Consider the following 12,358-nt stretch of genomic DNA (forward strand, 5'->3'; position numbering starts at 1 on the left):
CTAGCCACCTAGCCTAGCCACTAGCTATAGTCCCAGCCTAGACACTAGCCATAGTCCCAGTCTAGACACTAGCCATAGTCCCAGTCTATCCACTAGCTATAGTCCCAGTCTAGACACTAGCCATAGTCCCAGCCTAGCCACCTAGTCCACTAGCTATAGTCCCAGTCTAGACAATAGCCATAGCCCCAGTCTATCCACTAGCCATACTCCCAGTCTATCCACTAGCCATAGCCCCAGTCTAGCCACTATCTTTTGGGCACCCCTTAGAGTGGCATTTTGCCGACATGTGCATCCTGCTCACATCAGTAACATGAGGTCTCGGAATGAAGATGAAATCCCTTGGATTCATGAGATAATTGATGAAGTTATAGAGAATAATGAGACTTTCTATCAATAAGGCACATGAGGCAAGAACTGATTTTTGAGTAGCCTCTATCCCAGGGCCTCTTGCCTCTTGTCATATATTCAGTGTATTAAAAGTATTAAATCTGTCTTAGCCATGTCACCTCTAAGTTTGGTATTCTGAAAGGCTTACCTTCCGGCGTTCACATAATCTTTCCTGTGCTGCAGAAGAAAGTCTTTCAGCTTGGTGATGTTTGAGATCTGTCAAAAAGAAAGAAAAAGAAAAATGCATTATGGGAAAGGTCTCTCTCTTTTCCAGTGCGTTCATGTCTCTCTTTTGTAAGCTACATCTCAGTTTCTTCTCAAGATTTTCACCCTGCCAAAGCAGTTTAAGAAAGTCTGAAATATGTTTTCATTCAAAACAAATTGCACCAGGAAACAATTTGAAAAGCCAGAATAAACTTTATATTCATTGACGTGACATGCCACCGTGTCCATCTATTTCTATTAATTTTGAATGTTGACCTATTATAGTTAATTTGCTAACAGGACATACCATAATCAAACTGGCAATTTCCGAGTCAAATAGCTCTGGCAAATACAAATCATAGGTTTTCTATAGCCCTCTGACAGAGAAATCTCCAAAGAAAGTCATTTCTAACAGATAAAATGTTCAAGAATATGTGTGCACAGGGGAAACCAGAGGAAACTACATGCAATTCAATATTTGCTCCTGTAATTTGGTCAAACATTGAAAAAGTTTGAAATTGCTTCCCTATCCACAGAGCGGTGTGAGAAGGATAGAAGAGTGTGTGAGTACACACACAGCAGGTTCTGTTTAGGAGAAAAACCCTGACTGGATCCAGACAGGCAATGGATTGAAAAATGACACAATGAGTTTGACTGTGACAGAGACCCTGGGCAACCGGAATTATGTTGCTAAGTTAAACGGCACGTCTTCGGTCCGGTCTTTTTCTTCAACTGTAATTACCAAAATTGCTGCAGTTGTTATGTACGACCTGGTCTCAAAGTCTCTTATAAGCGGCTTGAAAAATATTGTCTCAAGTCAAGAGGAAGTTCTAATAACTTTGCTGGGTGTACGAGACAGAATTATGTGAAATAAGATCCGATTTTTTTCATGGATGAAAAGTCAAATGAATAAATAAATAAATAAATATGGCCCTACAATTAGCATGAAACCTAACCTCATCACCTCTCCAAGAAAACAAACAGCCTAGACGTCCTGAGGTACGGCTGCGCTCCGGAGCGTCAGCTCGCTAAGTGAGCGACCGTGGTGGAAAGTCAGCACCTTGTAATAATACAATTATCAGAGGTCAGACATTAATCGTCGTTTCTGAGCACTTGCGCTTGTGAGGGGATTGAGAGAACATTCTGGTGGTTTAAAAGGCAGGAAAAAGATTGCCTGTGTCATCTGACGTCTCTCTGGATTCAAGACTAACAACCTAATCTGACATCCACTCCGGGCCACAAGTTGTGCTAGTGTTTCTTGATGCCCAGTGACATGTGAAAACATTGGTTGGACTACATGGGAGGTTGTTGCCATTGGCCTAAACTCATCTTATTCTTTCAGACCTACAAGGGGGCTATCAAGAAGTGGCTACACAGTAACATGATATGTCACAACAGTAGACAGGTATCACACCGGAACCAGTAGAATGCTTTCTACTAGCTAGTGACAACATGAACATGGATGATTAGAGAACCCACTATACAGTGTTTTGAAGCTCAATAGGTTTTTACAATATGAGATATGGTTAAGAAATTACAAACAATTTCATGATGAGTCTTGACGTTTAATTTGACCATTACTCATCAGTCGTTTTTTGCAAGTAAGCGGATATTTAGATCGTCCGTCTTGGCAAAATCCCCTACAATTAAGTACTAAGACTATAAGATCATCAAAGTGTTATTTGAGAAAGCTAAAAAATAAAAATGCCGACTCATCATCTCTTCCCTGCTTTGCAACACACCTTGTCCTCCACCAGGCAGCACTAGACCCACAGGACTGAGTCAACAGACTCACAGGGAAGAGAGAAGGGAAATATGTCAAGCCTGCTGCTTTGGGGGTTGAAGCGTCTCCTGTGTGTAAACATATGGGCTCAGATTCCCACTGCAACCTCAAGGGTTTGCAGGGGGTCACCAGGATCAATTGCTCTTGTAACTTAAGACCCTAAAAGCGAGTAATACCTAAACAATGAGGAAGGGGGTGGCCTTGTGCATCCGGCTGGATGGGTGTGTGTGTGTGTGTGTGTGTGTGTGTGTGTGTGTGTTTGAGCATCAAAGTATGCATCTGCATATGTGGTGGTGTGTGTGTGCTGTGTGTGTGTGTGTGTGTGTGTGTGTGTGTGTGTGTGTGTGTGTGTGTGTGCTGTGTGTGTGTGTGCGTGTGTGTGTGTGTGTAACAAGGCGGGAGGAGACAGTCTGGCTGCATCTAATCTCATCAAGGACCCCCGTTCTACCTCCTCACTCTCTCCTTCCCTCCGTTCTACCTCCTCACTCTCTCCTTCTACCTCCTCACTCTCTCCTTCTACCTCCTCTCTCTCTCCTTCTACCTCCTCTCTCTCTCCTTCTACCTCCTCACTCTCTCCTTCTACCTCCTCTCTCTCTCCTTCTACCTCCTCTCTCTCTCCTTCTACCTCCTCTCTCTCTCCTTCTACCTCCTCTCTCTCTCCTTCTACCTCCTCACTCTCTCCTTCTACCTCCTCACTCTCTCCTTCTACTTCCTCTCTCTCCTTCTACCTCCTCACTCTCTCCTTCTACCTCCTCACTCTCTCCTTCTACCTCCTCACTCTCTCCTTCTACCTCCTCACTCTCTCCTTCCCTCCGTTCTACCTCCTTCTACCTCCTCACTCTCTCCTTCTCTCCTACCTCCTCACTCTCTCCTTCTCTCCTACCTCCTCACTCTCTCCTTCTCTCCTACCTCCTCACTCTCTCCTTCCCTCCGTTCTGCCTCCTCACTCTCTCCTTCCACCTCCTCACTCTCTCCTTCCCCCTGTTCTACCTCCTCACTCTCTACTTCTACCTCCTCACTCTCTCCTTCCCTCCGTTCTACCCCGTCACTCTCTCCTTCCCTCCGTTCTACCTCCTCACTCTCTCCTTCTACCTCCTCACTCTCTCCTTCCCTCCGTTCTACCTCCTCTCTCTCTCCTTCCCTCCAGTTGTACGCAGCGCAGACAAGCCATCCAGGGGGATTATTACTAAGAAGAAAAGAGAAAAGAGCTTAGCTAGGAGATTTTTAAAGGACTTCATTGGGTTTGGCTAAAAGCAGGTAACATAGAGAATCTGATAACGCTTATAATGACCGCCCTTGCCGTCGCTAAGGTCTCCAGGTTTTGTAAGTCTGTCAAACTTGTCTTTTAGATGTGTGGGGTTACATAGAAGGCATAGAGAAACACGTCAAAGATGCGTACGCGTTGAGAGGACTGAGACATATTTACTTTTATTTTTACTTTTATTTATTTGTATAGCACTTATTAAGACAGCAGTCACAAAGTGCTTCACAGTACATTTGGTAGAATATTGCATTACACAGCAAATAAACAGCCAGCATAATTCATAAAAATGTAAACAAGCACTTGACACAAGCAATAAAACAAATGATAAAACGATAAAATGAACGAATGATAAAATGATCAAATCAATACAAATATCAGAAGTAAAAAAACTACTTATAAAAATGCCATCCTATATAAGTGGGTTTTTAAACGTTTTTTAAAAAGTGGTACAGACCCAGCTAACCTGACAGTGAGGGGGAGGCGATTCCATAATGTTGGAGCTACAACAGTAAACGCACAGCCACCCTTTGTGTTGAGCCTGGGGACAAGGCCGTGGGACGTGGGACAATTATAAGCCGTTGGTCAGACGATCTAAGAGATCTAGGCGCAATGTATTGCATTAAAAGATCGGAAATATAGGAGGGTGCCATGCCATGGAGGGCCTTAAAGGTGATCAGGAGGATCTTGAATTGTATTCTAAAACGTACGGGAAGCCAATGTAAGTGGGCTAGAATGGGGGTAATATGCTCTCCTCGTTTGGTGTCAAAAGCCTCACAGCTGCGTTCTGAACTATTTGGAGTCGAGCAATTGCGGAATCACTTAAGCAGGAATAAATTTAGTTACAGTGATCCAAACGGGAAGAGATAAAAGCATGGATGATTTGCTCTATAATATTCTTTGGCAGTGCTGATCTGATTTTGGCAATGTTTCTGAGTTGGAAAAAACAAGACTGAACCAATTTCTTGATGTGATGGTCGAAGTTCAGATTTTGGTCAAACACAACACCAACATTTCTAGCAGAAGGTTTTACATTTTTTGCTATGTTCCCGAGATATGGACTGATAATCTTTGCAGTTTGGTCTGGCCCAAAAACCAACATTTCAGTTTCAGCTGTAATAAGTTCTGTGACATCCAATCTTTAATAGCAGTGAGACAACACTGTAGAGTATCCAAATGTTTAAGCTCGTCGGATTTAAAAGAAACATAAAGCTGGGTGTCATCTGCATAGCAATGGTAGGATACAGTCTTATATTGACAGATAATATGACCAAGGGGGAGCATATACAGATTGAACAAGATGGGACCGAGGATTGAACCTTGTGGGACCCCACACAGCATATGAGTTGATGATCAATAGTCACCCTAAACGATCTCTCTGTAAGATATGAGGAAAGCCATCTGAGGGCAGTTCCATCTATGCCGACTAGGGTTGGGTACCGTTTGGGTATTATTCGATACCGGTGCCAAATCGATACTTTAAAAACGGTACCGGTACCGAAACAGATTTTGATGGGCAGGGTGGTCACTAACGCGATTTTCCGCGTGCACGCCATTAATGCAGAGCGGCGATGTTTTATATAGAAGGTGATCAAATACCAACATATCCTGAGCAGCAGAACATGGGGAACCCGCATACAGCACTGAATGTGACTGACAGATACGCCCAAGACACACACACACACACACACGCACACACACACACACACACACACACACACACAAAGATAATCAGCTCATTGAATATAAAGTACACAAGAGTACACACAGTACCGGGAACGCGCATACAGCACTGAACAACATTCGTAGAATATAAACTTGTGACTGACAGTCACATACATACACACACAACACACTGAAAGATTATCAGCTCATCAATACTAAGTAGGCCTACATGAGAGTACACGCACAAAACGGGCTAACGTTACTCATTAACTGTTTACACAAGTCAAATCACAGTGTGACAGTCAGATGGAGCATTAGGTAAACAACCAACAGCAAGGTAATGCATATTATCAGCTGAGAAAACCAACGTTTAACTTTGATGACATCGACATGAGCCCTGTTTACCTGTACCTCCGCCGTTCTGTTTGTGATGATTTTAGATTATTTTTGCACCGCGCATATTGCCCCGTAATAAGAGCATGCGACCACAGCTCCCTTGTGTCTCGTATTGTCCAAATGTTCCCTGAATTTTAGCTGCATGTTTTTCCAGCATGTAAATCCGTTGAAAAATTCGACTCCAATTATTTTCCCCTGCCAATATTGTGTCGTTGTTAAATCAAAATTTCCCGCTAAATTCAGACCAATCACAAAACTGTTTTGCAAGCGCGTCGCCTCGCGCATGTTGAGAGCGATTCAGTCTCGATTACATGAACTGAGTGGAACTTTAACAGGCGATGTCACGTGCGGTTGACTGTTGCATGTAACGTCCATTTCGGACACCAGGGGACGAGAGAAGAACCGAAACGAGGAACCGAAATCTCCGTTGCAATACGGTTCGGTAGGTAGGCTACCGAATGTAAAGTAACCGGTACCATACCGGTACCGGTTTTCGGTACCCAACCCTAATGCCGACCCAATGCTTTAGTCTATCCAGCAGGATGGTATGATCAACTGCGGCAGACAAATCCAACAATATTAAAATGGAGTGATGACCAGAGTCTGTATTCATAAGTATGTCGTTAGTGACTTTCAACAAAGCAGTTTCAGTGCTATGCAGCCTACGAAACCCAGATTGAAATGGGTCGAGAATGTCATTTGTTTCCACTATTTCCAGAAGTTGTTTAGCAACGGCCTTTTCAATTAATTTTGAGACAAAGGGTAGTTTTGGGATTGGCCTATAATTTTGGGGGAGTGTTGGATCAAGACTAGGTTTCTTCAGAAGGGGCTGAATACAAGCTTGTTTAATAATCTGGGAACAAACCGGATGACAGAGACTCATCAACAATGGAGAGAAGACAAGGGGCAATTACTTTTAATAGCCTACCTCTTCTGGGGTATTATCTGGGGGGTATAGTGTCAAGGCCACAAGAGGATAGGTGCATATGTGACACAATGTCAAGCAAATTATCCATGGAAATAGGTGTGAATTCACACACTGTGGGGGAGGCGTCTGTAGTAACCATGCATGAGGTAGGGGGCGTTAGAGGCTTTGATACCCTTAACCTTCTCAACAAAATAAGCTAAAAACTTGTTGCAATCTTCAACACAGGAGGCAGAGACAGCTGAAGGAGCAGGGTTTACAAGTTTATCAATGGTGCTGAAGAGAACTCTGGCGTTATACCTTTGTGCTGCTACAAGGCTTGTAAAATACTTAAGTCTCTCTTTTTTTATTAATAAATTGTAAGCAGACAACATCTCTCTCATAATAAGGAGGTGGACCTGTAGGTTACTTTTCTTCCACTTTCTTTCTGCTCTTCTACATTCTCTTTTTAGTTGGCGAGTATCGTCATTTATCCAAGGTGATGGATTTGACTGACGCCTTGACCTTGCCGTAATGGGAGCAATGTGATCTAAAACTGATAAACAGAGTATTAAACTGATCAACCAAATAATTTACATCATTAAACTGTGTTAAGCTGTTGCACTGAGCAGAGAAGAGAGAGGAACAATTTACAGCAGATCTCTTAAAAATGCGGGAGTGAACTGTACATTTTGGGGAAGGAACAGCTACGCGAAGCGAAATATCAAATAGCACAGTTTTGTGATCAGAAACGGAATCTTTTAGGGTGAGGGAGTTAACAGATAAACCCATTGTAAAAACTAAGTCAAGAGTGTGGCCATGTTCATGTGTAGGCAGAGATACATGCTGCGTTAGGTTAAAGGAATCACAAATGCTTAAAGATTCAGTGGCAGGACTGTTAGTAGTCATCCATGTGCATATTAAAATCACCAACCAATATGATTTTGTCATAGTTAAGAATGATAAAAGAAATAAGATCAGAGAAGTCAGTTAACAAATTACTGTTTGGTTTAGGAGGGCGATATATAACAATACAGCAAACAGGGGTATCACACTTGACTTTGAACATCAGTACTTCAAAGCTAGAAGGTTTCTCCACTGGGATAAGGCTGCAGTGCAAATTATTTTTAAAAGCCACAGCATGAAATTGTTCAAAACAAAGGTTTTACTCAATAAGGATCTTGTGTTTGTACGAGCTAACTTAATAGGCCTCGTGAGACTCATAGATTGGGGAGCAACTGTGATTAGTTGGAGGTAACGCTGGCTACAGTGAGATTTCAAAGGTACAAGGACATCACTGTTGACACCCCTTATTCTACAGTGCAACCTGGGGGTCCTTACAGATAATACAGTCTGGATATGGCAATCATTCACAGTAGAGACCGAGGTAGGATAGTGTAATGGCCGATGTGGCCAACAGGGGGGGGTGAGAAACATAGCAGAGACAGGGTACACAGTCGCAGGACCCACACTGTAAGAGTTGGATACAGTACTGGGAGACACAAAGTTCTGGATCGGGTCTTGCCATAGTGCACATCATAGCTCTAGGCCAAAAGCTATAAACCGGATAAAATTGTCAATGATCTGCTTTGTTCCCTTTCTATTCGGGTGAACACCATCAGCTCTGTACAGGCTTGAATTAGATTTAGACATATGATTTAGACATATGATTTTATTACAGAACTGACACTGTCTTACTGTGTTTCTCCTTCTCTTTTTGTGTTCAAAATGGGAGTTCTGGTCACAGTCAATAAACGTTAAGTTTAAGGATTATTTCATAAGCATATTATTAAACCATTGGAGCAGGAGGAAATGTCTTCGATTTTCATAGACATTTGATAGTGTGTTAATAGTCACAATTGACGTATTCATGACTCCTTATGATATGTACAAATCACTACAAGAATATAGCTAAAACATGACCAGGTTGTCTGAAAAACATGCCTGTCTTTGATACGACACAGATTCAACACTGCTTAGTAAGTAAACTACTGTGCTGACATGATCTGGGAACAAAAAAACACAAATATTATTTCCTATCCACACACAAGCACCTTTTGATTTGTATTTGTAAACAATTATTTTAGTAAAGGCTAAATCGTTTTCAAACATGGCTAAAGATGTGTGAATAAATGCTCAATTCGCAAACAAATGTCACGACATGTGAATGAAAACGAACGCAGTGACAATCTTTCCAAAGGTATAAATAAAAGCACACTTTGTGGCATCCAATAATTTCAATACAACACTTTAGAGTTAGAACTGTCTATGCATTTAATCAGATTAATCAGATTAAATTTAATCAGATTAAATCAGATGAAATGCATAGACATTTAAATGCATAGACATTTAAATGCATGCATTTAATCTGCATACAGATTAAATTACATCTGGGGATTTGTTTTCATTTGATTACAGAATTTGTCACTAACATTCCGTGTGTTATGAATCATTTCTCCAAATACATCTCAGGCCTGGACTATATGGAACTAAGTGGATATTTTCATCCTCGTTAAAAAAAAAAACTCTGTCCACACCACAAAAATATCTCTGTCCATACGAAAAGCCAAAACTGAACACGATCGGCCCAAAAGCCTGCAATGCCAGGCCAGTAGGTGGCGATAAGCAAAATGTCAAATACCATAGAAGAACGTTATGGGCATGCGCAGTCAGTTGTAATCAAACGGCGGCAGTGACTCAAAACGTAAACAGACCAAACTCTTTGAAACAGACAGAAAAGAAAAGTACAAAACAGACAGAAAAGCAAGTTATGTTGACCAAGAAGAAAGCATTGTTGCTGTTGACAACCGTTTTGCTCCAATGCGCATGTGTGAACGGCTTGACGCTTGACGTCATTGCATCAACACCAGCTCCGTTTAACATAACCACACTGTTTAGAAAAATATCCATAAGTAGTCCAAGCCTCAGTTGGCTATCGCCATTCAACTTTTAAGTCTTTACTCAGCCCTGTCACTGGTCCGTTGTCATGGTTACCCCACTGCAACACACCAGTCGGGGAAGGTGCAGTTAGTTCTAAAACTATTTTATTTAAATCACATTCAAAATGTAACTTAAGACATTTTCCTGTGTTTAGTTCGCCTGTTAAGCCCAATGCACACGGCGTGCGATTTTGTCGCACCACAAAATTCGAATTTTGTCAAATTTTGTGGTGCGACAATTATTGCGTCACAATGGGACAATTGGGAAACTTCAACTGGTCTATCTAAATTAATTGAGTCACTCATATAACGGGGAGAGAGACTGGAGCATACATTTTACACACGTCTTTCGGTCCTAAATTTCGTTGTTTGGTACCTGTACTGTAGCAATGACAATAAAGTCCATTCATTAATTAATTCATAGACAGCTAGCTTGCTGAGCATCAACTGATTTTCCATAACGTTAAAAGGAGGCGGTTGGTTGTGAGTCTACGAGATAATCTCACAATGAAATGAGAGTTCAACTTCAGGGCTCGACAGTGCGACTGTTTTGGTCGCATTTGCGAGTGAATATATGTCTGTGCGACTTGGAAATACATTCAATCGCACCAGTGCGACTAAAAGACTGCTGAACTGTCATGCGCAGTCAAACTTATGTGTATAAGCGATGAGGGAATGAAAACTGAACAGAAACGCGTGTCGCAGAAATGCTTCACGCGAGTCCTATATGCGCTTAAAATGCGCATAATGGGTATATGGGATACAGCTCTCATAGTTCGTAGCGCTGTGTTTTGTTAGCTGCTACCTGCTAGCAGCGTTTGCTTCCGGTTTCATTACAAAGAGGTTAACCCTATATGTGCCTGACGTCTAACAACATTCAAATGACTAACTTCATCTTTTTTCGGATTTCAATGTATGACACATCATTTGAAAGCTTATGATCCGTAGTTCCAATCCACAACACGTCACATTTGAAAGTGTTTATGTAATTTTTTTACATTTGAAAGTGTTTTTTGTTTATATATATTTTATATTATACAATTTACCAGTCATATTCTGGAATGTGTCTAAATGTTAAAGTTCCATAAGTATAAGCAAAATAAAGTAACAGTTTGTAAATAAATAGTAGCATTAAAAAAAATAAAAAAACACGAACCGTGACCCAAAAACCGAGGTTCATACCGAACCGTGGGCCAACTGAAATTAATATTCTTACTTCCCCTTTACATTGTGTGAGTCTCCATTTTTATTACGGCCAAGAGCCGGTTATGATCATTTTGATATGTTATGATTATGATAATTTGTTGTCGTTGTTGACGAAAATTGCGCAAAAATGAAATTCTTGGTGTGCTACTACATTTTTCAACATGGTAGCACAGTGCTACCTGGGGAAAAGGTAAGCGTCAAGCCCTGAACTTGGTCAACAGTTGAGGCTGTAGTGTACAGGAGGACCGCTCCAGACAACTTACTTCAGGTTGAACAGACAGGAGTTTGACGTGGATCTGGGAGAGATTGGAGCCGTCGTCACCAAGATGCCAACTACATTGCGAGAGTATAAAATATGTGCTTTAAGGAGGGTATTGTAGTGCCAAAAAACGAGAGTCGTAGGCGGAGACATTTCGGAGCTGGCATCAAAACACTAGTCTATTACGGTACTGTACTGTTATAAACTGTTTAATAACAGCTTCCAATACAAACGGAACCAAATTAATTGTAACAGTTGTTTGTTTCTACCTGGCTGGCCCTGGCTCACAAACAAAGAGGTGGCTAGCTGGCTAGCTAACATTTCGGAGCTAGCATCAAAACACTAGTCTATTACGTTACTGTACTCTTATAAACTGTTTAATAACAGGTTCCAATACAAACGGAACCAAATTAATTGTAACAGTAGTTTGAAAAACATTAGTGTAACATACATAATACATGCATGCAATTTCAAAGTACAAATATAGTGTTGTCAGGGCTTGATATTAAGCTTTTTCAGTGAACTTATCTATAACTTTGCATACCTGCAATCTTATGAATTGGTTTTGTTTTTGATGAAATACGTGCTTTAGGGAGGGTATTAAGTTATTTAACATGATGGCATATATTTACATGTGAATAAAATATTACTAAAAAAGTATTATCATTGTTATTTGTATTTTGTACTGTGAAGGGTACGGTGAAGGGTAATAAAAGGCTATCGTAAATCTTTGAGCAAGTAACGTTATTTATACTTATAATATATATTATAATATATTTCATTTCAAACCTTTATTTAAAAACTCGATAGGCACTGAGGTCACCCTCATTTACAGTGATGTCGAGTGTACAATAGAATAGTGATCATTAATATAGATGGGCAAACAAACAGTTAGCAAGACAGGATTAAAGGGAAAAAAAGAAAAAACTAAAAACAATTGCAATTATTGGAATACAGTTTTTGCATCAGGAGTTTAAAGGTAGAGGCAGAGGGGAGGACCACCAACCGGAGAGTTTGCTGCAGAGTGTTCCATGTATTAGGGGCATCAATAAAAAAGGCTGTTTTACCCAGGTCTGAACGCCAGTCTAATAATGATGAGATATAAGGAGGAAGCTTGCCACAGATGGCCTTAAAAACGAACAAGTTCCAGTGGTAACTGCGCCTCAGAGAAAGAGAGGGCCAGCCAATCTTGTCATAAAGTATGCAGTGGTGAGTGTCATAACTGTCCCCGGTAATAAACCTTAGAGCTGAGTGATAAACTGAGTCCAATTGTTTCAATGTAGATGAAGCTGCATGCCTATAGATAACATCACCGTAATCTAATACGGACAGGAATACCGCCTCGACAACTCTC

At 41.1% G+C, this 12,358-nt stretch overlaps 1 protein-coding gene across 1 annotated transcript in view; it reads right to left on the minus strand.

Annotated features, from left to right (window-relative positions):
- The window catches only part of stx18 (syntaxin 18), a gene marked incomplete at its 5' end in the record, with an annotated part of 53,086 nt that overhangs the window by 17,433 nt on the left and 23,295 nt on the right, over positions 1-12,358 (minus strand). Inside the window, one exon of the mRNA XM_080528978.1 lies at positions 536-603. Coding sequence (XP_080385104.1) covers positions 536-603 — 68 coding nt within the window. The remainder of the gene's footprint in view (positions 1-535; positions 604-12,358) is intronic.

This window comes from Nansenia antarctica (genome assembly GCF_963989245.1).
Source record: "Nansenia antarctica genome assembly, chromosome: 4".
Lineage (NCBI taxonomy): Eukaryota > Metazoa > Chordata > Actinopteri > Argentiniformes > Microstomatidae > Nansenia > Nansenia antarctica.